This window comes from Anser anser (genome assembly GCF_964211835.1).
Source record: "Anser anser genome assembly, chromosome: 23".
In the NCBI taxonomy this organism is placed as follows: Eukaryota; Metazoa; Chordata; class Aves; order Anseriformes; family Anatidae; genus Anser; species Anser anser.
Genome location: NC_139744.1, coordinates 3,366,457 through 3,393,322, shown reverse-complemented (window position 1 = coordinate 3,393,322; position 26,866 = coordinate 3,366,457). Strand labels below are relative to the sequence as shown.

The following is a 26,866-nucleotide window of genomic DNA, read 5'->3' as shown; positions in this document are numbered from 1 at the left end:
ATGGCCTTTAGGTTCTCCTGACTGTCATCCCTCGCACATTTTAGCCTGCTTCGGTATGGTATAGCTGGGAATAGGCATAATTGTAATGATTTTATTTTCCTTTGTGTCGCCGGGTGAGAAAGCAGTCCTCCTGCCGCTGGAGTGAGCTTCGCTTGGAGTGAAACACAAACAGGACAGCATATGTGAGGCCCGATAAAACGGTGCTCTGCCACCGCGCTTTGTCCCGCTGGCTTTATGGCAGGGGCTTGTTTGTCAGTGTTGTCCTTCCCTTATTGAATTTTGTGAATATCACTTCTTTGAAAAAATCTGCTCGGAGTTACGAGTCTGCCTGTAGATTTCTGGCGCCCGCTCACAATGCTTTGCTCGGCTGCGGCGGCGAGTTCCACTCGGTGCTGTTAAAGCAGCCGTTTCCTGCCCTGCGCTACAGCAAAAGGTTCTCGCTGCCTTTGCTGGCGTGCAGCTCGCTCAACCTCCAGCCGGCAAGCGTGCAGGAGGAGGGGAAGGGCGAGAAGGGAGCTCGCTGTCTGCTCCTAATGGGCTGGAGGTGTGCGATCTGTCCTCTGCCACCCTCCTTCCCCATCCGAGTCCAGCTCCGATGCCAGGAAAATCCAGCAGGGCACTCGGTTTGGCATCACGTCTGAAAAATGGGGGAATGCAAACCTCGCTTTGCAGTGGTTTTAGGTTTTTTTCTGGAGGATGGAAGGATGCGCAGTTTCCCTGCTGAACCCGAAGGATCCGCAGTTAATTCCCGTTCCGTTCCCTCTTTTTCAGGGGCTGATAGTTCTCGGTGAAGCATCGCCCCCCGATCCTGCAGTAGATGATGCGTCCCGTCCCGTTAGTGCTGAAGTGAAGCTGGAGCCCGGGGCTGACCGGCTGGTAAGTGCCAGCAGCAGGGCGATGCTGGGGGCCTGGCGCTCTGCGGTCCTGGAGCCGGGAGGGATGCTCGAACCACAGGACTCCTGCGGGAGCCCCTGCGGGGCTTCACGTGGCCATGGCCCCTCTGTTGGTCCTGCCCCCTCCCGGCTTATTTCGGGGTTAATGAACGATACGATTTAAACACCTTTTAGCCCAGAGTTCCTTGGGGTACCTTTGTAATATGCATTAGCATTTTATGAAGCTTAAAAATCCTAACTAATCCTTTCCCTCTAGCAACAGTACCTCAAACTGAGAGCAGCACAATTAGCAAAGGCTTCTGAAGATGTGACTATTAATAATCTGCCTGAGCTTTACCCCTTAGAAAGGGAACTAATGATTTCAGGGAGATGCACTGGAAACTATGTGGAGTGCCAGGTATTTATTATTTAATGCAGAAATGTAGGCCACAGAGTAAAGGCTTGATCGTACCGTTTGCTCTGGCTGTGATTACTTTTGATCCTGCGGGACACGTCGACGTATTAAAATGGAGGATTTTGAAGTCGCGGTGTAGTACGAGGAGAAGGGCGGTCCCTGCCTGGCCCCAGCTCCTGCTGCCAGGCTGCAGAGCTCCTGCTTCCCTGTCCTGATGGGGAGAAGCAACACCTCACTGCGATGGGAGTGCTTGGGTTTCACAGCCCAGTATTCAAAGTAGTTGATACAGAGAAAAAAATTAACTGAAAGCGACCGTAAAATTGTACTTCAAGTATTTCCTTCTGTCGCTGGTGTGACTTTGTCGGGGTTTTTCTGATACTGAGCGATAACACGAAATGCTGTGAAATTTTTGATTAACAGCGCACCGCGAGGGGTTATTACAAGTGACTGTAATGAAACGTCCCCTTGCTTAACGTTGCCTTTCAGATGTGTGTTTGGAATTTAAGTCTTTAATTAGCAGATTAGCTCAGCCCCAAAACTCCGCAGTGTAATTGGTACAACGAGCAGGTTGTGCTCAGGACCGATGGTGCTTCAGATGGAAACAGAGCCGCGCCGCAAGAGCACCAGGAGGCTGCAGAGCGACGATGGCAGGGCCGCCACAGATCATGATTGAAACAGAAGCATTACGCAGTGTCTGGTTCTGAACAGTGATGTCCGTCTGTCATCCCCCCCCCCCCCCAGTCCATGCTTTAACCCAAAAAGCACTCAGTGAATAATAAACAAAGGCTGGGACAGCGTGCTCCGGTTCTCTTCGGAAATAGCACGCTCCTGCGCTGGTGGATTGGCTGCTGTTTGGGAGCTGACCTGTAAATAGGCTGATAACGGAGACGAATAATCAAATTTAACAATGATAAGGAAGAAAATTTTCTTCCTTATCTGTCTAAATCAGGATGTTTATCCAATGATACGGGTATATTTTCAACCTGGAATCTGTAGATGGAAGCACTGTGTCCCTTCTGATTTTGTCCCTACAGATTCAAGACATTTTCCTTATACTTAAAATCACCACGCTGTCCTTTTTCAGGTTGTCTTAGACATCTCTGTATGTATAGAACAGAAAATGTCCAGAGGTGTACGTCTCCGTGTGTATAGAATAGAAAATGTCCACAGATTTGGTGAAGAGGAAAGAAAATGCTTGTTCGGGCAGCGCTGTTTTTGCTGCTCGCAGCCACCTCACTGTTGCTGAGTTTACTCATTTCCTGCCTTGTCCCCTTTCTCATCCCTTTCCCTGGGGCAGAAGCTCTTCAGACAGGGATTTTTATTGCTGGAGCACTAGCACTACGGAGGTCCGGTCTCTTGCAGGTCTTGGAGGTAGCAGTGACACAAGTAACAGGTACCAAGAGCAGCAAAGAACGTCTGCGTGAAGCAGGCTTAGTTACTACAAAGTAAAGCAGTAGTAGCTAATGCTTGGCACCTTTTTGCAGCTCCTTCTGCAGCCGTCCTTGCTCCTTGGAGGGTGCCTCCTCCCGAAATGGACTCTTTCTTCCCCTGCACACGTGGCTGCTGGTGGGTGTGCGTGGCACCGAGCTGCCCGCTTCTCCGGTGGGGCTGGAGGCGTCAGCCAGCAGAAAGGCTGCCTGCAGGCACCCAGCTTTTACGCCCTCCTGCAGGAGGGTTTGTGCCTAATTAGACTTGCTCATAAGGGTGGGGTGTTGAGTCAGAGCCTTGATCTGCTCAGAGCCGGCGATTAGCCCAGAGACCATTCCTGGTGCATTAGGACACTTACTGGAAGGGTAGCTCAGGCCTCTGCTGGAGAGGTGCTTATCGTTTTGGCACTCCACGGGCTGCTTACAATTAGATTTTTCTTTTGTTCAGGCTCGGAGAGCAGAAGCGGTCTGCAGTGCAGGGTGAGGGGAGGGAATACCTTCTATCTCATGCCCAGCTCTTCACCTTTGGGTCTCATCCACCCCTGGGACTCCTTTGGCCAACGTGAATCGAGGATGTGTGTCCTTGGGCATCAGCTCGATACGTAGGGTATGACTGATAATCCCTAGGAGGAATTAATCATACCAGCAGTGGAGGGAAAGGCTTTACAGAGCAGGCTTGGAAAGGTCCGTTGTCAACTTCCACTTCGGAACTGGAAGCCCAGGAGATCACTAGATGTTTTTGCCTGAAGATTGGAATAACGTGAAGCCCTGAAGAAATAACTCAGCGTTGATATCTGTTCATTGCTGGGCTTGCTAGCGAGGGGACGCGGTTGAAATTTTAATAATACACAAGAGAAGATATTGGTGGATGTCTTGTTAGGACTTTGCCATGCACTGGGGAGTTGTGTCTAGTAGTAGGTGAGGGTCTGAACCTGTGTTTTTGGGAACGCGAGGGACATTTCTGGTCCTGGGTCATGACTACCCACCTCCCAGCACATGCTGACGGAGTGGATCCTGTGCTGCTGGGAGAGGTGCTCTGCAGGCTCCTGGTTTCACGTGCAGCCAGCAGGAGCGTAAAGCTGTATCTGACTACCCTAAAAGCTCCAGGCATCCCGAAGATCTGGACTTCCAGCCCCAGAACCTGGAGAAGAGCTCGGCGTGGAGCATCGCCGTGGTCCTGCTGCGAAGATCCCAGCCTGGCTGCCCTGCCAGCCCTGGAGAAGCGCGTGGCACGGGGAGGTGCGGCCAGGGATAGCTGGGGACAGAGTCTGAAGGCTGGAGATCTCCGTGCTCGGAGCTGGTCGTGCAAGAGCCCGGTTAGGGAACGCCCATGTCCAGTGCGATAGGGAGAGCCTGCGGTGTGACTGATAAAAGGGACTTTGGACTGACACTTCGCAGCTCCTCTGCAGAAGGCGGCTCACCCCGTATTCCTATCTCGAGTAACCAAGCCAGAGACCGCTCCGGAGAAGAGCTTCCTCCTTTAAGGCCCTTCCTGGAGGAGAAAATAAATAGCCCTGTTTCAAAAGAGCTCATGAGTCATGTGCACCCGCCCTCCCGCGCCGTCCCTGCCTCCAGCGGAGGTGTCGGGTGATGGCACGGGCTCGCCAAGGCTCAGCGAGCCGAGGGGAACGGCTCTCGCCCTGCTTCACCTCCTCGGGGCGCAGCGTTCAGCTTGCGTAAGGCTTCCAGCCCCGTCCGACCCGTGCCTGGGGCGGCCGAATACCAGACGAGCCCATCAGCCCGGACAGGAGAAATGTGTTTTTTGTTAGCAGAAGTGCAGAAAAGCCAGCCAAGTTCCTCAAATAGGCAGCGGGCAGAAGTTCTCTGCCTCGTCAGAAATGGCTCTGCCCTGGCTGAACCAGGTCTCTGCTACGCCGTACGCGGCCCAGCACCTCTGTAGCCTGATGCAGGTTGTTCGTGGGGTTGAGGAGTGATTGCAGGGAAGGTTTATTTAATCGAGGCCAGTGCCAATGCTTCTCAGAAGGAGCCTGGGACGGGCAGGGTGGCTGCCCGGACACCTGGATAGATGTCAGCCCTTTTTCTTTTGTCTTTTTTATTAGTGCCTGAAATGCACCACCGCCCTTGGGTGCACAAAGGGGAAAGCCCAGCTAGAGAGACACTGGCAGCGAGTGTAGGAAGTGCTGCACGAGGGAAGAAAGCAGGTTTAACCCCGGGGAAGAGGAGGAGCGTGTCTGAAAGCAAAGACGGGGCTGCAAGGATGTGTCTGGGGGAGCCTCGTGGCAGGGCAAGGATATTCCAGACCTCACCAGCACCGGCTGGGGTGGAGAGCGGGGATGCTACGGCAGGAGGCACAAAGCCAGCGTGTGCAGGGAGGTGACAGTGACTGTGCCCCCTCTTTTGCCACTTGCAGGCCAGCACGAGCTTTGCCATATTCGATATTTCCATGCTGGAGCCGCGCAGTAGCTGCCTCTCATTGCAGCTTGGGAGGGTTTGTCTGCTTTTCACACCCAAGGCGGGAGGGAGAGGGCTGTGCCTTCAGCTTAGTTCGTACTTGCTTTCCTCTTCACGAAGGTGTTTCCAGCTTTGTGTGTATCCGGCACTTTTAAAGAGTTGGCCCGCGTACACCCCAAAACCACTGCCTGGGTGCATTTTAATTGAAAAGATCTTGCAAAGTGCTCTTTGGGCCGTGCTGGCACAGGTATTTAGTTAAAATGCAAATTGACTTGTGCAAGTCCACTCTCCTTGCCGCCCGTTTTCCCCCAAAGTGCTGAGGCAGGCGCTTGCAGCTCCGTGGCTTGCAGCACGCCGTCCGACGCGAGAAGCAGCCTGCGAGCTGTGCAGGTGGTTAGGAACTTCTCTGCACTTTGAGACAAAACCCTAAAATCTCCCTAAGGAACTCAGCCGAAGTCTTTCATGCTCCTTAGCGGTCGCCCGAGGGGAATTGCGAGCCTTTGTTTCTCACATGGAAAGCGCTGTTGTGTATCCATCCTCTTGCCAGAGCTGCTCCCCACAAAGTCCTTACATCCCCGGTCTCCCGTTCACACTGACTCCTAAATCCTTGGTGTGAAGTTCTGCTCGGAAGCCCGTAGCTACAGTGCAGAAACCTCAGCTAGAAACTAGGAATTAAGAGCTGTAGCTACTTCAGAATATTTCTAAGCATTTATTTATCATTTTTCTCATCCTTCTGTAGAGTGTTTCTGGATCCCAGCCACTAGAGAACTTGGGGATTTCTGCTTCAAGTACTCCTGAATCCCATCCCGCCAAGCCCTGTGGAGCACCAAGACCCGTCAATGGAGTTATTAACACGTAAGCTGCTCGTGTGTTACGGATAGAGTCTGATTTTTATGATTGCAAGCCAGCCTGTAATGTGCTGGTTGGTAGTAATTGGGTGGGTAATGGTATAAATGGTTTCTTTTTGGAAAAAAAAAATACTGTTTGGTACTAGATCGTGCTCGGAAACAGCGTTGGAGGAGATCTCTTGCTTGAGGTTTTATGCTGCATTGTTTTTCTGAAAATGGTATTGAACTGAGCTGTGTTTACATGAGCAAGCCCTGCAGGCAACTGTGCAGTGAGCATGTTCAAAACTGTTCCTTTATGGGTATTTTTAATACACTTGCAAATTGTGTGATTCAAAGATACTCGAGGCCTGCTTGCAATTAGCTTGCAGAAATCTGTAAACCATTGGCCTGCTTTTCTGAAGATGCAGAGGAGCCCAAACCCCATTGATTCCCTTGGGAATAGGATTCTCTAAATCCTTTGTTTCTCCAGGTTGTTTTTGTTAAGAAAATCTTTTAAGCGCATAAATACAAACAAGCGAAAGAACTTCTCCTGTGCTACAGGATGATTTCAGGGTTGAACCCTAAGTTCTGTACTGGCTAGAGAAGTGCTGCCAGCACCGTTGCCCTTGCTTAGTACCTTGGGCAGGATGCTGCAGCGGTGCAGCGTGAGCCAGCGCAGAAATACTGATTGACCAACTCATCGCTACAGCTGAAACGCTGCAGGCTACGACAGGGCCCTTTATATGCCTGTAGCCTTTGAACTACAGAGCATTAGACTGCAGGGCTTTAATGTTTTGCATTTTTAGAAACGAAGCACTTGTAAAATATACATGAAAAGGCTCTGTAGCTGGGGAGCTGCGCTGGTATTTCGTGCGTGGCATGGTGTATTGATGCCACGGCAGGGTAGGGTTACCGCATGCGGACAGGCAACTCCTTTGTGTGTGAAACAGAAAGGTGAAGAGTAGCATAGCAGTGACACCGAAAAGGTGCGGAGAGTTGTTAGAGGTACAGTTCCCGAGTATGCATCAGAATCGAGTTTACATCTAGGCTTATTATTTTTACTAGAAAATTGCCTTGCGCTCTCTAGCACTTAAACTCACAAGGACCTATAGGCTTAAGATACACTGAACTGTAATTCTGGGGAAGGATGAATTCTAGGATTAAAGCTGTTTGTGGCAAGAGTGGCTTTTGGGGAGCTTGCTCTGTGCCTGGCTTTAAGAACTGGTTTTTGTTCAGAACTTCCAAAGCTTTTTGGTCAAAGGTTGAGAGGTGGGAGAGAATGTGGAAAGTGACCGAAGCAAAAGCAGAAATTTGAGCTGGCTTAATAAGACTCCTGCCTTGTGAAACTGCAGTGCTTTTAACCCTGCTAACGTCTGAATCTCGACCCTGTCTGGTACTGCTGGGTCATGGGGGATGGCTGAATGAATAACGCTCGTCTTTCTTACTCTCTTCTCTTCCCGGGCAGTCTTCAGCCTGGCCTGGCAGAACACGCTCAGGGAGATGGCCAGGAAGCTGAGGAGCTCTTGCATAAAAAGCAACGACTGAACATGGTTTCTTCATCTTCTGATGGAACGTGTGTAGCAGCTCGCACTCGCCCAGTACTGAGCTGTAAGAAACGACGGCTTGTTCGACCTAGCAGCATTATGCCCCTTTCCAAAAAGGTTAGTACTGTCCTTTTATTTTTTTTCCTCCTTTGCTGCAGCATGTAGCACAAGCTCCACACACAAGGGCCTGGTGAGCTCCTGATGTGTTGGCCCCCTGCTTTTACTATTTCCACAAAGAGGTCTCCCTGCTTTGGGAACGTTTGTGGCTATGGAGAGGGGAAAAAATGGAGAGGAAAAACAGGTCAGTGGGGCTTCAAAGGCTGAAAAGTAAAGGAGAAATGAAGGAGAAGCTCTTAATTGATGGAGACTTCTCTTAGCTGTCACTGTGGAGGGGAGATGCTGAATTCTGACACGAGGTTTTCTTTTCTAAAACCACCCAGCCTAAGGTAAACTTCAGGCTGGGTAGTTTAACGTGGTAAAGCTTGAGCAGTTGAGTGAACCTTTGGAAAGGCAGGTATCAGGAAACCTTTACCCTGAGCACAGGAATTAACACAGACCCAAGAACTTGCTGGAAAACTGCAGCTGTCTGTCCAGATCTATGGGGGATGTCTTGCAAAAGGCCTGCAGAAGTGACCCTGCTCCCTTCTGCTACTTTGGAAATCGCTGAATGCTGTGACTCTGTTCCTTTCCTGGTTTTGTTTTCTTTTTTCTTTTTTTCTTTTAATTTTGTACTCTTCTCTGCATAGTCCTGCCTTGCCCATATGCAGGATTCAGTTCAGTGGAAATACAGTTTATTCCCTGAGCACCCTGTGTGGGGAAAGGCCACGCTTCATTCATTTTTGACCTCCCTTAGGAATGCCATAAACTGTCAGTTGGAGGATAGATGGTAAGAAATTGAGGGAATGAGGACATTTTTTGTGCATTTGTGCTCTTATGATTGCAGAACCATAGATGGCTCAAATTCACTTACCTTTGAGTCAGTGTTTCAAGTCAAACTTCATTACCACAAGGTTTCAGGGGTTTTCACTCTGCGGGAGCTGGAGTTTAAGAGAGAAAGCCCAAAAAGCATCCTTCTGCTGAGCAAAAGAGATTCTTGGCCAGCTGAGTTAGCTTAAAACAGCAGAGGAGTAACCAGTTAACGTGGGCTATTTCTGGTGGACCTCTGCACTGACTGCTTGTGAGATTTTCGGTGTTTTGAAGCTGACGAACTATCTACCATCCCTGAGGTCGTGCTGACTGTGCACTTGCTGTTTGAGGAAGGTCTGTTAATTCTGAGTTAGCTCTTGACCGCATTCCTCAAGTACATTTGATTATCCGAGCTGGTTCATAAGAGCAACTCCAAGGAGTGGAAGAAGTGCCAGATAGCAAAGGATTTGTGTGGACTCTTCCAGATATTCAAGATAAAATATTCTTCTAGTTAGGAGATGGCTTGTAGAAAAGAAGAGAGGATTAAAGGGGGAGAGGCTCTGTAGCCTGCATGGATTGGGAACGGGATCGGTCTTGTGGAACAGGACTGGATAAAGATATTACCGGTAGTCCAAATCCTGGTGTAAACTGGTCAGCTCCATGCCTTGTTCCAGCAGTTTTCCTCATAGTTTGCAAATTATTGTGGTAATTCTTAATGCTGTCATCTGTGTACTACACAAACACAGGTCTCTCTGTTCCTCCACGTAGGACGCGGTTCTTGGATCTTTTTGTCTTTTTGTTGTTGTTTTTTTTCTGGTTTCCCTCCGTTTGGTGCATGCATTTCTTGAAATGTGCACCCAGGACTGGGCGCAGCCCTCCAGCCCGCACATGAGTAACGCCGAGTAGAGGCAGGATTACCTCACTTCGCAGAGCCATCCTGTTTATAAAGCCCCGTGGGGTGCTAATTCTCAGTAATGGTACGACACTGCTGATTCATGCTCGTTTTCTGATCCATAACCACCACAAGATCCTCTGGGCAGAGCTGCTGCTCACTTGGCTCTTCCTCCTCGTCACGGGTCGCTGCAGTGCCTGCCTGGTGCTTTTGCCCGTAGTGAGTTGGGTTTGATTTATTTGAGATCACTTCTCTAATTTGTAACCGTGCCTGGGATTGCAGCTCTTTCCTTCAAGGTGCTCGCAGCCCTTCCCAGTTCTGGTATTGTTTGCTGAGCCTTCAGGATATTCTCTCTTCCATCATTCAAGTCATTAGTGGAAATTATTTGAATAACGCTAGACTCAGACCGGGCTTTTACAGGATCTAATTTGATGCATCCTTACCTTCAGACAGGGATCCATTGGTTGCTGTCTCTGTATGGGTTTTACATCCAGTTGTGCCTCCGTGCCACGGTGGTTTCATGTAAGGGAAGTCTGAAGTCTGTAAATCTGTGAATCGGAAGTCTGTCCTGGTTAAAAAACAAAAGGAAAAACACTCTTCACTCTGTAAAGACATCCCTATAGGTGCCAGCTCTTGGCGCAATGATGGCTCTCTGACTTGTCTGAACTAGAAAAAGGCGTTTTTCCTCTCTGACAACGAAATGGTGCTGCCTCATGGTTTTCTAAATGGGTTTTTCAACCTAGATAAACTCTTCTAGTCAAACCTAGTAGATGTTCAGCTGTGCAGGCGAGTTGTAGTTCTCAGGTTTGTTTACGTGGGGTAAAAGCATCCGTCTTTGAGTCTGGGCTAAGTCGGTGGGTTTTCTGCAGGGTATTACAAAAAACCTGAGCCTTGAGGACTTTTTCCAGCTGTCAAAGGGAGTGTGTGAACAGAGCCCTTAGAAACATGACCTCTGATATGCTGAATTCTCTGTCCCCTTCCCAGGTCCACCGTAACAGCCTGGTGCGATGTAGCTGCGATGTGAACCCCTCGTGCGCTCTGTGCGGCACCCGAAGCTCGACGACTCTGGAAATCCAGTACGATGCCCCGCTGCTGGAGCGCCTCTCCCAGCTGGACTCCTGCATCCATCCTGTTCTATCATTCCCAGATGGTAAGCACAGCACCCACGGTAGGACTGGGGCCTGAAATGGGAGACAAGGGATGTGCAGGGCCCTGGAGGCTGCTCCTCCAGCCTGCGCCGCTGCCCTTCACCCAGAGGAATCGCAGAGCTGCTGGGCGCAGTTGTTAAGACCGAGCTCGTTCATCTGCAAGTGGTTTTAGGAGCAGAGCGCTTACTGGAGCCTGCGAGTCCACGCTGGGACCCGGCCCTCAGGCTGGTGTCGTTACAAACCAGTTGAGAAATATTGGCTTCTGCAGAATTTATTCATCTGTGTGAAATTACTTGTGGATTGGTTGAAGTCACAGAAAACTTCTTTGACCTTGTATGGAATCGTAAACGAGCTGAGCTGGGTCAGAGGGTACAAGAAGGGATGTTCCCATTAGGATGCTCATTTCCCTGCGTTATGGTTTCAAGGTTAGTCATCGTTAAGAGGAGTAATTTACCAACCCTGGCTGTGGGGCATTCACACTCTGGTGTGCAGGGACTTCTCCCTGCCTGTGGTAGTTGTAGTTTCCGGAGTTGTCTTCTTCCTAAGTTGCCACCTTAAAAACAAGCTGCTGCTTTGACCAAAAATGACTGCCCTGCAGGAAACTGGTGTCCTCCTGTCGTCTTTTCCCTCTGATCACAGAATACAGGGCCACAAACTGGCACTTCTATCAGGAGAGCCAGGAATTAAACAGATCGCAGCAGTCGCTTTGCTTGCTAGGAGAGGCTGGCTGCTCGAGGTGCAAGACACCGCTGGTACCGCACGGAGGGAGCTGCACGCTCCTGCTGCTGGTGATGAGAAGTGCTTGGTCTGGGTTAAGACACAGGCTTGGTGTGTGTAGAGCTAAATTCCAGCTTTGTGCAAACTTTGTGCAACAGTAGGAAATGCATGGCGTGTCTGGGAACAATTAATCTGGCATCTTTCAGGAGCCCTGTGTTTAAAGCAGACTTTAAAAAAAAAAATAAATAAATGTGGGCTATTTTTAAAAACTAAGTCCCCACCCACCCCTAAGAAACATCCCTGTGTTAAGGAATGCTAAAGGAATTGAATGTGCTGAACTCCTGCAGCGCAGCACCGGTAATCCTCCGCCTGTAGTGCTGGATGTGACACCCCGGGAGGCGCTGAGAAGCCCTGTTACAAACCATTGCATCACGGCCACCAGGAGATCCTCATCCATTTTATTAGGGTCAGCCGCAGCCAGCTCACATGATGAAAGATCTCTTCTGGCTGCATGAGATTAACAACTTTGTGTTTAAAACTAGAGCGTTCAAAGCTTCAAAGGTCTGCACAGAAGTACCTTCACTGCCTCCCTCCCAGAGCCGGGGACGGAGTCACTTGGATTATTTCCTAATGCCCAATAGAGTTTTGCTGGGGTTGCTTTTTGGGGCTGGGGGTACCTTCCCAGCGAGGCAGGGGAAGCGCTCAGCCTGAAGTCGTCGCGGTGTCTCCCCGCCGAGTGGCAGCGCCGGTTGCTGCTGGAGCTCCCGCCTGCGGATTTTGGGGGTTCACCCCGAGAGCGATCGGTCCGACTCGGTCGGGGCGGAGGCTGCGAGCCGGAGGCTGGCCTCCGAGCCGGGAGCATGTGCCGGCTTTTGCTTTGAGCGTCCCTGGGGCCCCTCCAGCAGCCGGGGCTCTCGGGTGCAGTTTGCCAAGGGCAAAACCACCGGGCGCTGCAGGAGGAAAAAGCTCCTTCAATTCTCCTGGCGGGGAGGCTCGGGTGGCTTTTAACCCGCTTTGTCCCTTTCCCTTTGCTTTCTTTTTTTTTTCTGCTTCGGCTGATATCTAGCTGGGAATTTTCAGATGATGTAATAACCTTGGTGGGAAGGATGGGAGCCGCGGCGCGCGGGCTCGGCGTGGTTGCCATCTGCCGGTCCCCGGGCAGCCTGCAGCGCGCTGCAGGAGGAGTGGCGCCGGCGCTGCGCGGGCTCCGCTGCAACCAGCGCTGGCGGCAGGGCAGAGAGAAAACGCGGCAGATAACTCGTTTTTCTGCTCTCAGTTTGTCTTCCTTTTTCTCCTCCCTCCCAACCTGGCCCGTCCTTCCGCAGACGTGTGAGCCGCTGTGCAGGGAATTAATTTCCAGAAGAACGCAAAAGATTAGCGAAGAGGCTCTTTTCCCAGAGGCTGCAGCATCCTGCTCTTGAACCTTGCTAGCTGCATAATCAGAGGGTTTGAACCCTCTCTTCTCTTCGGGACGTGTCTCTGCAAACAGTGGCAGTGGCCAAAGAGCTTCTGTCACACCGTGATCACCTCTCCTTCCCAAACAGATGGGGCCAAACCAGAGCTTTAGCTGTCCAAGCCTTCTAAACGCAGCTGTCCTGGCTTTTTCCTGAGAGTCAGGTTCCCCCTATTAATAACAGCGGGCTCCAGCCCGCGCTGTGCCAGCTCCCGCTGTCCTGTTTGCCTGTCCCGGCTCTGCTGGGGCTTTCCAGTCCCTGGAACTATTGGGAAATTGTGAAGGGGTTCAAATATCAGCCATCGAACCTGTCGGCAGGGCTTCAGTCCCTTCAGGTTGCCCTCTGAGGTTATCGAGATGGAGTTTCCAAATCCCAGGGCAGCTCGTGGTCGCTGCGGTGTCTCCTCTGCAGGCCTCGCAGGGAGCTTTATTGCTGCTGCGGGGCCCGGGAAGGTTCATCTCCGAGCAGGGTTGCTTCAAAATCCCCGTGAAAACGTCGCGTGAGACTTGGGGGACGGATGTTTGTACTGCTTGTGCTCATCTTCGTGCTTCTCGCTCCTGGTTTCAGCAGCGTTAGCCAGCACCGAGCTGTCCTGGTCTGTGCTGAGGAAGGAGAGCGATGGGTGGGATGCCAAACCTCGTGCTGGTCTACAGCGATCTTACGGGGTAGTTGGAGAAGATAAGAGAACTACCGAGACGTGAATTTGTTAACCTGAAAGGTTTTAATGCTTTTCCAAGCTGGGATTTTGGCCCCTTGGGCGCACAGAAGAGAGCTGGGGCTCGGCAGAGAGATGCACAACACCAGCGTTTGGTGATCAGGTGGGAGGTTTGAAGCTCTGGGTGTGAAAGGAAGGTTTATTTGTGGCACTCCTGAGCCTGGGGGAGCCTCCTGCTCCAGCTAGTGGTGTTTATAGACTACTGTCCGCCCAAGCACAGCACTGAATAATCTCATTAGCTTCCATCCTTCAGCTAAGGTCAGCGGTGCACATGTGCGTGGGTTTGGGGTGAAACGAAGCTTGAGGAATGTGGGCAAAAGCAGCGTCTGCCGGCCGCGCAGCCGGACAGCACGCACGTGCTGGCTGTGAGGAGGCAGGATTACATGGGGCCAGGTACTCCGGGTGCTGGGCAAGAGGGTTAGGGGCAAAGATGGGGCCGTGGGGGTGTGCCGAGGACGAGCGGAGCCTGCCGTGCTCGTGGGCGGCTGAGTGACCCAGCGCTGCCTGGGGAGAGCCCCGGCGTGGCTGCTTTCACCCGGAGCCTCTGGAGTGTGCTCGCTTAGCGCAGCGTTCGTTAGGTGCTTGAGATGCCACATCAGGCGGATTAACTTCACACAGTGCTTGGCTGGCTTTTGGGCTGACCTGAAATGGAGGACTTGAGCTGAATTTCTCTCTTCCAGCCTGTACTTCTCTAGATTTGATGTGCTGAGATAACTGGGCTTCTTGGAAGTCAGATCTGAGGTAGCAGAACAGAGCGTGGCAACACGAGATACCTGCTAGTGGTAGGGACACGTGGCTTTCCTGACAAAGGTTTCGTTCCCCTGCCAGGATGTACTTGGGCTGTGAAGTCTGCGATAACGTGCTTCTCTCAAAGAGCTGCAGGTTGGAAAAGCTGGCTCCTAACGTTGCAGGTCCTCCGTGAGCACGAGGAAGGCAAACCCGGGCTGTGCAGTGAACGCCTGCCGTGTTTGTTGGGGACTGGGGGACAGTCGTGGTATTTCCGGGGCGTCGTTCAGCTAACGTGAGCGCTGTGGTTTGTGTTTTGTGTCCTCCTGCAGACGTGCCGACCAGCCTGCACTTCCAGAGCATGTTGAAATCTCAGTGGCAGAACAAACCCTATGAGAAAATCAAAGCTCCCAAAAAGCTCTCGCTCAAGCACAGAGCCCCCATGCCTACCAGCAGCCTGCCCGACCCTATTCGCAAGGACCGCCACAAGCTGGTGAACTCGTTCTTCACTGCAGCCAGTAAGTGTCCCCCCCCGTCCCCGCCGCGTGCAGAAACATCGCCCCGGTCTCGTACCCAAAAGCAGTGCAGTCCGGGAGGAGAGAGGAGGATGCCCTTCAAACTGAGCCCTCGGGGATGAGGCCAGGGCTGAAGGTGAAACGCGTGCAGGATGCTGAGGTGGTCCCGGTTCGTAGGGACCCCTCCTCGCCCAGCCCGAGGCTGTGCTCACGCAGCTCTCCCGGCGCGGGCAGTGCCACCGCTCAGCTCAGCGCGGCTGCCCGGGGCCGGGATGACGTTGAGCCCGACCCGGCTGGATTCATGGAGCTGCCACGTCCTGCCCGAGCCTCCTGTGCCGACAGAAAGAGAGGTGAAAACAGGAGTTTCATAGCTCTTTCTCTGTTCCCCTCCTCAGAGCGCTCACATCAAAAAATCCAACCAGACAAGGCACACAGGCCGGCTTTAGACGATTTTACGGCCGTGTCCAAGGCCGAGAGAGCGCCAGAGCGCTCGCTTGTCCAGCCTCCTGCCTATGACAAAAAGCGATTGCGAGACTGCTCATCTGAGAGGAGTGAAGGTAGGCTCCCACGGCCAGGTCTCTCGGGGGGAGCTTGGGCTTTGCTGCATACCCAGCCTCTCTCCCCCTTCGGCCTCGGAGAAGGGGGGAACGCACTGCTTCTGGGCCTTGTCACCACCGCAGCGACGCCTCGTGTGCTCTAACTGCTTCTTCCCGCAGGGCCTGGCAAGCTGGCAGCTGCCGTCAGAAGATGCTTCTCTTTCCTGCAGTGCTCCTCAGCACTGGCCGTTTCTGGTGCAGACGGTCCTTTTCTCTGTCCCCAGCCCCCCCGGCCTTTCGTTGCTAACGTCTCTCTCTGTTTTCTCCTTCCCTCCCCGTGCAGTGTTGAAGCATCACGCGGACGTCGGTGGCCCGAGCTACTTGTCGGCGGCTGCGACCCCTGCCCCTCACAGCCCTATAGCACGGCAACTGTCCACCTCCTCGGAAGGCTCTGCCCCTGCCAGTACGAGCTCACAGGGCACCTCCAACGCAGCCGTAAGTATCCGCTGCCCGTCCGGAGGGGCTTCTGAGCTCCTCTCCACCACGGCATGGCTCAGCTTCCGAGCTGTTCCAACTAGACTTGAGGGCTCGGTGTTGCTCTTACCTCGCTGGACCCGCTGGTTCGGCTGATGGTGGGATCGCTGGCCCTTTTTCTGCTCTGGCTTTGGGTTTGCTGCACTCCTGGATTGACTTTGGCTGTGCAGAGAGCCAGTCAGCTGCAATTATAGGTTCACTGCTAGTTCAGTAGCTGCTGGTAAATGTTCCTGTTCCCAGTAGTCCCCTGGCTTTGCTCCACATCCGGATTTTGGTTTCTGAAGTTGTCTGTGGATGCCAGGAAAAAAAGAGTAGAAGAGCTGAGCACCAGCAGCGTGTCGCTGCTGCTACAGCAGTGCTTCCACTGGGATGTCTTCCCCTTCACGGCCTGTTCTGTGTGTGCTGGGCTGGAAATGGGGCTGGGGGCAGATCAGTGGTGGCTGGGACCTCAGCTTGCACTTGGACACAAGCTTCAGCAGTTGCTTAACTCGCATTGTCCTCCGAGATCTGCTCAGCCTCCCAGAAGGATGACGGGATTTGGGACCTTTATGGAGCGGTGTCTGAAAGTCATCAGTGAGCAGGACCCCAGCTCCACCCTGCTCTGAGCTCTGAAGGCGGCTCAGGAAAGCTCCTGGCCCCTCTCTGTGGCACAGCCTAGGCTGGACGCGGGGCGGATAGGAGGCACGTGTCCCTGCAGGCTCAGAGTCCGCCGCGTGCCCTGGTCCTTGCTCCGAGCTCTGCCAGCTCCCAGCTGGGTTCCTGCCCAACACACGTTTGCTGTTGCGTCATCAGCTGTGTCATCAGTGATGCCAGCTCGGGGTGGCCGAAGAACCCAGCCAGCCATGGTAGCTTTGCTAGAACGCTCTAGGTGCTCTGGGGAAGAGGACAGCTCTTCTCCGCAGCGGTAGTGTCTCGGGATGCCATCTCGTTGTGCTTCGTGCACTTCTCTCGGGCTTGCTTTCCGCTTCTCTCGCTGCTTTTTCGTAAACCCGTTCTGAAAAGTGAGGTTGCTGAGCGGTACTGACAGCCTCGCAGCTGAAATGATGCCTCAGAAATGTCCACTGAAGGGCGAGGGGAAGCCCTGCCAGGTAATCCTGTGCCACCCGTCACTGCCCGAGCGGACTGGGCAGGCTGCTAACGTTGCATCCTGGCAGCCGGTTTCTAAAACTCCTTCGCTTCCTTTCGGAGACTCTTCTCGGTTCGTGGCACTGGCAGATTTTGACACTGTCGTATAGATTGGAGCATTAAACAAGTGTGATAAGCAGAATCTATATTTGTTTTGGAGAAATGGTTGTTGGTGGTGGTTTTTTGCATTCATGGTTGTGCCTGTTCATGCTGAAATTAGGATTTATAAAGTCTGTCTTCTGCAGTCTGCAGACGAGCTGAGGCTGCAGCTTTGAGTTACAGGCTTCCCCATTCAATCTCAGTGGAGTGTCGATTCTGAAAACAGATGACAAATTAAACAAATCTGCTGATCACAAAAGTCCAGCAACTCTTCCCAGCCCCAAAAAGCCTCCTGTGCCGTTCCAAAAGCCCAAAGCTATTGGTGTACGCGTGAGTTGCTGTAAGGCAGGCCAAGGTTTGGGTCTGGTTTAGTGGTTTTGCAGTAACTAGCGGCGTGCAGAACCTTGCCATGAAATCAGTGCCCCCAGATTTGTTCCTTAGGGGAGGTGGAATGGGCTGGGTTGAGCGGAGAGGTGTGTGCGTGAGGGGAGGCGCAGCGTGCTGCACCCTAACACTCCGGGGGGCAGCCGGGCCGTGCAGTCTTGCCCGCAGTCTTCATTTTCTTCTGTGGCTCCCCAGCAGATTTTGCTTCAGAAATGATGCTCCTTGTTGCGTTTCACCAAATTCAATACAAATTTGATTGAGGCAACTAAGCAAAGTGCTGTCAGTGAGTGTGGGTTGAGCTCCGAGTGTAATACAGGAACACTGCTGCTTGGGGACGTACAAGCATCTGGTGATACGATTCCACATGGGGAAGGGTCTGCTGTTCTTCTTGGATCAGGGAACGGATGTAAAAAAGGACGTCCTCGCCCCATCTGGGGGTGCTGGCCCTCCCAGAGCCCCCCCGTGCAGCACAGCGTGCCCAGCCTGCTGGGGGGTACCCAGCTTCGTGCTTTGGCTCCCAGGGGCTGTGCGCACAGCTCAGAGCACCCCCAAATACCACCCTAGTACCAGGAAAAACAGGGCGAGGAACCTGAACTGTGGCGATGGCAGCTGCCCACCCGCTCGCATCCTCATCCAGCTCCCGCGGCGGGTCCCTTGCGCTTGGGCTCCCGCGTGTTTTTGCCCAAAAAGCCGCGGGGATCGGCGGAGGCGCAGGTAACGTGCAGGTGGCTTCGTCAGGGAGGCAGCACGCCGAGCTGATCCGGGAAGGTTGGTGTCGCCGTGCCGGCAGCGCTGCTGTCACAGGTCTGGGGGAGGTTTTGGGATAGACAGATGGTAGGAGGGCACCCAGCGTTCAGCCCGGTTTAAATAGAGAAGTGTGTAGCTTATTTCTGTCTTGGAGAATCTATTCCAGTCAGAAGTAAGATGCAGATGGAAGCTGTTAGGTTCTCAGTACAGCTGTCAAAACCCGAGATGAACTGCTGGCTGGCTGCTTCCCGTCCCAGCATCGTGTGGCAGGTCCCTGCGGTGCCCCAAGGAATGGGGCTGTGATCCAGACGCATGGTCCTTCACCGTCCCCGTGGTCTCAGCACCCCGTTCGCACTGGTAGGAGGGAATAGGATCGTATTAAAGCAGTAAGATGGCAGTAAAGGAGGCTTTTCTTCATCTTTCGCTGGCTTGGCTTTTCAGCCGGATCAATGTCATGGCTGTGGCGGGAGGGGGAACGGTGGCGGCGGGGTGGAGATGGCGGCTGAAGCTCAGCAGCCCCTGCTCACCTCGCTGCAGTGCCCGCGGGGCCACCGCAGCCTCGTCCTTGTTCGTGCCTTCCAAACCAAGGGCTTTGGTTGCCCTGCGCCCGTGGGGGAAGAGGGCTTCCAGCAGGCGGTAGGCAAATTCTGTGCCCACACAAATTGCTGTTGGCCTTGGGGTCTGTCGGTCGCAGGAGACCGTGTCCCGTGAGGCCACGTCCTTTTTGTGTCAACGGTTTAACGCGGCAAAACCTGCAGCCCTTCCTCACGTCGTTCTTGTCCTTACGTTCCAGCAGCCAAGGAGGAGGAGAGGGGAGAGCTCCTTCGATATTAACAACATCGTCATCCCGATGTCTGTCGCTGCAACAACGCGCGTGGAGAAGCTGCAGTACAAAGAGATCCTCACACCCAGGTACGTGCCCCAGCCCCAGCTCGAGGGGGGCCGCCTGCTTTCACCGCGCACCTCTTAGGCCTCAAATTAAGCCTAGGGCTTGCTCCAGTGGCTGGTGAGGAAAGGGGCTTCCTTCCTCCTTGAGAGTAAGAGAAAATTCGGATCATATCACTGCAACAGACTTTGGGCTGAGTTAGGGACTGTGTTGTCTCAGTGTCCGTGGTGCATGGAAGCCGCCTGCCCTGCTCACGTCTCCCCGAGCAACCCGAAGTCATTCTGGTTGTTTTCTGCCCCGCTACGAAGCTGCCGAGCGCAGTGAGCTGAAGGTCTGGGTGCTTCCCGGCCCTGCACGCACCCGGGTGTGCCCAGGTCCCCTGGGCTGGGGGGGCTGGTGTTGAGGGTGGCTGTGGCCAGGAGCAGAGGCAGCCGTGGGAACTGGGAGTCTCTGCCCGAGCTAAGTGCGAGGAGGTGAGCTCTCAGCCCTTGTTCAGGTGATCCTGGACGAACGCCGTGGGTGAGATCGGTCGCAGTTTTGTGCGCCTGAGCGTTCTGCGGGGTGTGCTGACTTGGCTGCAGCTGGTGCAGCTTCTTCAGCCAAGCTGCCTGGCTTCTAGTCCCTCCTTTCCCTTCGAGTTTTCCAGTTCTCTTTCCCAGCTTGCCTCCTTCCTGCAGCCTTTTTCTGGGTCCCCCTCCTCTTCCCAGGCCCGCTCCAGTGCAGGGCAGGGAGGGAGCCTGTTGCTGGGCCAGAGGAAGAGGAGGAAACGCTGCAGCATCTGCTCTGCTTCCTCTGCCCCCACAGGCTCCGGCCGTGCTGCCAGAGCAGCGCCGGGAGCTGGGCAGGGGCAGCGAGGAAGGGCTGCAGCGGGAGGAGGCCAGGAGCTGCGTTGCCCATCCCTCAGCCAAGTGAGGAAGGACAAATCTCCTGCGTGGGCACTCAGTGCGCACAAACCGCCTGCTTCCTATGGAAAAAATGTGCTCAAAATGGGTCAGGCTAACGCAGGAAGCGGAGAAACTCTTGTCTGGTACCACAGGGGGGGGATTTTGGTAGATAAATGTGGCTGAAGCTGAGTCAGGATGTGTTTCTCATTGTGCCAGGCTTGTGTTTCTTCTCCCACAAAAGGTGGTGGTGGGGTGTGCTGGGCATGTGCTCGGCCGTGCCCGTGACTGACTGCAGTCTGACTTTGTGTGTTGCAGCTGGCGTGAAGTGGATATCGGCGCTCTGAAGGCGAGCCCTGATGAAGACAACGAGGAGGTGAGAGCTGCTTTATGTCCCGCTTAGCTTGGGACGGGGTTGAGGGCAGCTAACTGTGTCGGTGGTGGGTACCGGAAGGGTACAGACATGGGGACCTCAGCCGAGAGGTGCAATCTTTGCCTTTTTGGCAACAAAAGGGCACAACTGACTTTGCAGAAGCCATTCTGGCGTTGGTTTCTTTTTGGAAACGGGGTGATAGGGCAGAACTTGGATTAGCTGGCTGGGCACAGCGGAATTTGAGGTCTGATTGCTGTCAGGAGACCTTTCTGGGCAGCAATCTTTTATGGAGATAGTCTAATCAAGAAATCATGACCAGTCATGCTGCTGTAGTTATTATTTTAGCTAAACTGCTATGATGGTATTTCCTTAAACCTCTGTGTGAGTGCGCTCGCTCTGGGATAAATGGCTTTCCTTTGGTTTTTAGTTCTTAATCCCTTCCTTAGCAATGCAGACTCAGTTTAACAAGGTGCTTGCTCGCTCACTGAGGCACCTGCCTCCCTCCAGACATCAGCACTTAAATTCATGCTGTAGCTAATGCTGGAAGAACTGCACGTAGCTGTGTGTTTAACGTAAGCAAGCCCTGACCAAGCCTTGTACCATTCCCTTTCCAGATCGAGGACTTGTCTGATTCGGCCTTCGCTGCTCGGCATGGCAAGTGCGAAGAGATGGAGCGGGCCCGGTGGCTTTGGAGCACGAGCATGCCCCCGCAGCGGCGGGGCAGCAGGTACGCTGTCGGCATGCAGTCCCTGCGGGGCATGGGCACGGGTGTCCCGGGGTCAGCAGCGCTCGGGCAGAGGGCGCAGTGTGCTTCCCTCGGCCCAGGCGTTGTTCCAACAGATCAGGCTTTGTTAAACTGGCTGGTGGATAAAAATGGTTGGAAGTTTGTGCTGGCATCAGAAAGGTTGCTCGCCATGTACAAGAGCAGCTGGAGGAGCCCCTGTAGGAGTGGGACGGGGTCTGGCTCAGCTCAGGGGTAAGTTACCCACCGGTGAAGTTGCAGACAAGCAACTCTTGCATCGTGTGTTTGGATTCTGCTTTCATGGCTCCGGAAGAGTGGAGGCTTGAGTGCCAGCTCAGGAGTCCTGGGAAAAACAAAAGGGCTGAGCTGGGCATCCTTAAACAGGAACACGGAGCAGTTGTGCTTAGCGTTGTGCTGCGTATCACGTCGCTGCTCGATAGCTTCGGCAACGTTGCTTTGGTGTTCCATTTATACGTGTCCTTCCAATCCTCTGATCACTTGACACTTCATTCCTGTGCTGCAGTCTCTTTTTGTGAGTGGGTGTCTAAAACTGCACGCAGTTTCCAGCTGTGGATCTCTTCTTACGCAGCTTTACGATGAGATTCGCTCCTTTCCCTTTGGTTTCCGATGCCTTGGCCTTGAACCACTCTGCTCTTGGGCAGAAATTCTTGCCGAAGTGCAACTGCGACATGCACTGGTCTTCTTGGTATAGTTGTGGTTTCAGATCAGCCCCGTTGGGGGGGGCGTGGTCATGCAGGACTTCAGCAAATGCAAAGGTCGCGTCTGTCAAGCTCCATTTCTGCTGCTGCTGCGCTTCATCTGCAGCTGCATTTCCCGGCGCCAGTTGAGCGTGGGACATTTTGGTGTTTGTCTGCAAACTCCTTCAGCCAGTTTCTCACATCTGTTAGTACTTCACCCTAACTTTCCTCTTCTCTAAAAACCTCTTGTAGGGATGGTGGTGCAAGGTGGTGTCCCGACTAGGTCACCGAAATGAATTCATCGTGCGGGTGTAGAAATGCTGGTGAAAAGCGGCCTCTGGAGGTCTCTGGTCCAGCCTCCGTCTTGAAGCAGGGCTGAAAATCAGGTTGGCCGTGGCTTTGGCTAACATGGCGTGAATGTTTCCGAGGATGGAAGTTCCCCCACCTGTGTGGTGGCTGGCGCAGGGCTGCCCCCACTTGGGAACCAGGTTTTGCTGCTGCTACAGAAGGCAGCAGTTGGATCCTGCTTTCACCTCTCTGCCAAAACGAGCCAGCCCAGCTCCCTCTGCTTCCCGTGACCATCTGGGACCCTCTGAAGCGTCCCCAGGACCCCGCAGGGTGGGATGGGGATGGAGGTGCCCCTGCTCCACTGGCCGCGTTCCTCGGTGCAGCTGAGGATGTGGTTTGCTGCGCTTGTGGTGTGCTGTGCTGAGTTCAGCTTGGCGTTCACCACATCCCGAGCTGCTCCTCGGCAGGATCCTTGCTTGGTCCTCCGTGGCCAGCCTGGGCTGATGCTGGGGCTGTTTGCTGCAGCTGCTTTGGTCCTTAGAAACTGCTGAGGGCCTCCTCCTCGTGGCCCAGCAACTGCTGCTGTGCTTTGGCCAGTTCTTGCTCCTCTCCTGGAGAGTGCCAGGGGCCAGGTAACGGCAGTACACATTGGGGTGAAGTCGGTTTCTCTGAAATGTCGTTCTCTGAAGTGACCCGCTCTAGCAGATCTGCTGAGCATCTTGTGGTCTTCCTGCCTCGTGTACGTAACAGATCGGTTTGTTTTTCTTTGTGTAGCAGCTTCTAATGGCATCTTGACTCAGCACATCGTGTTTCCATATAGCCTGCTGCAGGTGTAGCTATGCTGTTAGTGCAACTTGGGCTGGGTTTCTGTGTTCTGATGAACGTTTTAGCCCAGATAAATTTTGAAGTGTGATCCTTGGCCATCCTTGATTGATCCACTTGCTGTTGGAATTCATCTTGATAAGATACCTACAGACAGGGAGGCGTGAGATGGGCTTTTCTGTTTGCAGCCTTCGGGTCTCTTATCAGGGAATCTGTGTAGCTGCTCAAGCTTCCTTAACTCTTGGTTTAAATCTTCTGAAGTCTAGGGCTTTTACCGTGCTCCTCCCGTGCCCACCTGTTGAATGTGGTGCGTTTTCAGCGTTACCGATTCACTACAGTTGGTTCTTGAACTACCTGTGAGGTGTCAGGTGGCGTGTGGATGATGTCGGGAACACTTAGAGGGGCTGTTAAAAAAACATCTGATTTCATAGGGGCCTTCTCACTTTGGCATTTAAGCGGCACTCACGGCGTAGGAGCTGTGTGGGACAAGTTTCCTTAGGAGAGCAGCGTCAGCGCTGCAGTGCCGCATCGAGGCAGTGGAGACGGGGCGCGGATGGGCCTGGAGGATTCAACCTCGGGGCTGTGATGTTCCCTCTTGGTGCACGCACCGAATTCCTGCAGCATTCCCTGCTGTACGGGCCCTCCCGAGGCGGGGATGGTGGAAGGGACCAAAGGGTGGCATCGGGTGGCAGAGAGTGGTCTGGGTGCCGGTAATGGGACCGAAATCAAACTCTGGGATCTGTTCCTCCCTCAGGTCCTACAGATCGACAGACGGACGGACGACCCCCCAGCTGGGGAACCCCTCGACTCCCCAGCCGGCATCCCCCGACGTGGGCAGCTGCCACTCCCACTCGGAGCTGTCCCACACCCACTCCCCGCGCAGCCCCATCAGCCCCGAACTGCTCTCTGCCCCCCTCACGCCCCTGTCCCGCGACTCCATGCGGCTTCTGTCCAGCGAGGACACGCGCTGCTCCACGCCCGAGGCCGGCCTCGACGAGCAGGTGGGTGCAGGTCCCGGCCGTGGCTGCTGGCGCTAGCGCCGTGCTGCTCACGGTGGCACTGCAGCGACTGCTGCAGAGGCGTGGAGGTAAATCCGGTGCTCAGACTTGGCTGGTTAATTCCCCTCGCTGTGGGGCAACAGCTTGGAAAGCTGCATGTGGGGAATTCGGCGCAAAGGCTCGGCTGGACGGGAGGCAGAGCGTAGTGCCGTCCCGTGCTGGAACACGTCCCGCTGCCCACCAGCGGTGGGATCGGTTTGGCGGCTGCCGCGTCCTCGCCACGGGTGCTGAAGGTCCTGCTCTCCGTGCCCCGCTAACGGGGCGAGACTAAGCCCGCCCCATAGAGCTGCCCACCTCAACCGCCGCTGCGGGCAGCCGGAGTCACACACGGAGGGGGAGCAGAAGAGTTTGTCCGGAGGATTTTCCATAGCCTGGTGTCTCTTCCCTTTAGGCCGTGCTGCCCTGGGAGCGGCGCACCTTCCCACTGTCGTACGATCCCAGGACAGAGTGCGAGGACCAATCCGACCCCCAAGACCGGTCGTCGCGCTGCACCCGGCGCACATCGGGCAGTAAATCCTCCCGGGAGACCGATGGCACTTCTGCTTTGCCCAACCTGGCCAGCCTCAAGAGCCGAACCCCCCTGGCGACACCCTCCTCCTCTTCCTCCGCAGCAGTTCAGCGGCCAGCGCACAGATAGAGACATACGGGAAGACATGAGCAAAACCAACACACAGAACTAACTCTTGGCATTAAAGCTTCCAAAATCTGCGTTTGATATTCAAACATCCTGCCGGGAATTTTCACAGTTTTTAGTGAATTTAAGGAGTTTAGAAACTGTTTTTTGTTTTTGTTTTTTTCCATGTTTCCTTGTCACACAAATGAGAGCCCCCAGATTCCTCCCAGCGGAGTGAAGCCTCGGGAGGGGAGCAGCCCACCAGTCCCCCTCCCTCTTTCCTCCCCTCCCCTCTTAGGTGTATAAAACTAGAGCACAGGATTTAGCTGACTAGCGGACTTCGGGGATAGTTTTTCTCAAGCAAAAGGGTGTCTTTTTCTCTTAACCCGCTCCCCCTCCCTGAAAGGTTTTAGTGGAGTGAAATTAGTGGTGAAAAAGTGATGTCTTGGGGTTGCAACCTTCACTAGCTGTCTGTCTGTCCTCACGTGCAGCGTGCCCACCCTGCACTGCCACCCTCCGGCGCTGCCCTACCGCAGGTTGTGGTTCCAGGCGTCCCGGGGGGGTGACAGCCCCCGACCCCCCCTCTGCCCCCGGCCGCCCCCCACCGCCTCCTTCCTTCTCCTGGTCCCGGAGCAGCCGCCGGCTGTGCCGAGCCCTGGCCGCTGCCTCAGCCGGGGAAAAGGAAGGACCCTTTTAGCCGCTTGACGCACAGCTCCGCGTGGGAGAGGGATTTCGGGCACAGCCCTGTTCACACCTCGCGTTGTTACCCGGGGTGGGAGGTGGGGAGGGGAGAGCCCCCCGCGTGGTGCGGCCGGGTGCTGCGAGTCGCGGCAGGACGCGCCGTGCACTTACGGACTCCCTTCGGGGATGTGGTCGCTGGCCGAGGCCAGCAGCAGCTCTCGGCTGGGAGATGCGGGTCTGCGGCTGTCGCTTGGAGCTCTGCCTTTGTGTCCCCTGCGGGGTTGGGAAGGTTGGGTTGGGGCAGCTCTGGGCTGCGGCCCCGAGGAGCCGCCGAGAGCTGCGGGTCGAGGGAGCGTCCCATGGCAGGAGCGGGGCTGGGCAAGTCTGGGTTGCAAGGTCGAGGCGCTGGGATGGTTCCTTTCGGTGGGTTTGGTCTCAGAGAGAAGGGGAAAAAAGAGAGGGAAGAGCGGCGCTTTATCGGGTGGGTGGGCAGCTCCCGCCGGCGCTGACGTGCTGGGAGGGATGGGGATCCGTCACCACTGCTTCACTCCACTTCCACGCACGGTCCGAGAAAGGTGTCGATTCTGTTTCATTTCCGAGTCTGGTCTGACACGCCACCTCCTGACAGGTATTTTGTTTTGGAACCAACTTCGCTGTTGTTCCTCCCGTCCCTCCCTCCCCGGCCCTTTGCACCCGCAGCGACTCCCGGATCCCGCACACCGTTCCCATCTGTAACGCTTTCTGATCCCGACGGTGTGGCTATTGGTCCCTGTCCTGTTGCTAGCATTGTGCCTGTCTTATGTATAATCACATCACCAAAAAAAAGGAAAAAAAATACAAAGGACATATTTTTTTTTTCCATTTTGTAATCGTAAAGAAATAGTAGCTAAACTGCTTAATGGTTGGGGTTTTCACAATTTTCAACATTATCTAGTGTTTTTGGTTCTGTTCTAGTTTAAAGGATATGTCATCGTTTCTTTAAAAAAAAAAAAACAAAAAACAATGCTACCATATCCCTCCGCATAAGTGCTTTTCTATTTATAAGGTTGAAAATTCTGAATAACCCTTTTAGCATTATAAAAACCACAAAAAACACCTTGTATTTTGTAAATATTTTCTTTTCCTGCTTTGAGCTGTGTAATGTCCTTGTTATATAGAAATGCTTTTCTTCCGAGAAGCTGATCTTTGTTAATGTCTTGATTCTGTTGGCAAAGCACAAATGTGCTTATAAAAAAAAAAAAAAAAAAAAAAAAGATTAAAAAAAAAATTAAAACAGAATATTCTATGCAAAGTGTGTTTGTGAAACGCTGGCTTGGGGTGGCGGAAGGGAGCCTTCGGTGCGCTCAGCCCGGCCCCGGGCCCATCAGCCGCTTCCCTCCCACGGCCTGGGTGAATGGCCTCTTTTTTCTTTTACACCATTATTTCCCAGCAGTTATTGTCGAGGAGTGAAAAGAGGAATTGTTCTGCGGGATCTCCGGATTTAGGCGTTGCGCTGTGATATCAGATCAAGCAGGACCAGGGCCTGGTGGCGCTTCCCTGAGAGAGCCCAGGAGAACCGAGGTCTGCCCCGCGGCTGCCAGTAAACGCCTGGGGCTGGGTGAGGCTTTTATTGTGTGTTTAGGGTTAACTGGCTGGTGGTAAGTCATGCCCAGGTAGGGTTTGTGGAAATGGGGCTGTTACTGCCACACTCGAATGTCGGCAAGAGGTGGGAGGCGACTTCCTTGGATGCTCTTAAATTTCCAAGCTAAGAGCCCATTCTTTGTTCCTGGTCACCCCTGTGGCTGGGAAACGGGAAGCTGCGGGGCGATTGTTCATCAGCTGATCAAAGG

The 26,866-nt window shown here is 53.8% G+C and overlaps 1 protein-coding gene across 8 annotated transcripts in view; it reads left to right on the top strand.

The window, feature by feature from the left end:
* Positions 1–26,312, top strand: part of KANSL1 (KAT8 regulatory NSL complex subunit 1) — a 94,725-nt gene extending 68,413 nt beyond the window's left edge. For 5 of the 8 annotated variants that reach the window (XM_083808818.1, XM_083808817.1, XM_083808819.1 and 2 more), the window contains 12 exons: positions 772–876; positions 5,866–5,981; positions 7,419–7,614; positions 10,280–10,445; positions 14,388–14,573; positions 14,966–15,127; positions 15,450–15,601; positions 18,789–18,907; positions 20,081–20,138; positions 20,750–20,862; positions 23,440–23,686; positions 24,135–26,312. In XM_083808818.1, coding sequence (XP_083664944.1) covers positions 772–876; positions 5,866–5,981; positions 7,419–7,614; positions 10,280–10,445; positions 14,388–14,573; positions 14,966–15,127; positions 15,450–15,601; positions 18,789–18,907; positions 20,081–20,138; positions 20,750–20,862; positions 23,440–23,686; positions 24,135–24,380 — 1,866 coding nt within the window. In that variant the 3' untranslated portion in view covers positions 24,381–26,312. The remainder of the gene's footprint in view (positions 1–771; positions 877–5,865; positions 5,982–7,418; positions 7,615–10,279; positions 10,446–14,387; positions 14,574–14,965; positions 15,128–15,449; positions 15,602–18,788; positions 18,908–20,080; positions 20,139–20,749; positions 20,863–23,439; positions 23,687–24,134) is intronic. The other 3 variants (XM_083808821.1, XM_083808823.1, XM_083808822.1) reach the window with 3 other exon arrangements.
* Positions 26,313–26,866: the final 554 nt, after the last annotated feature.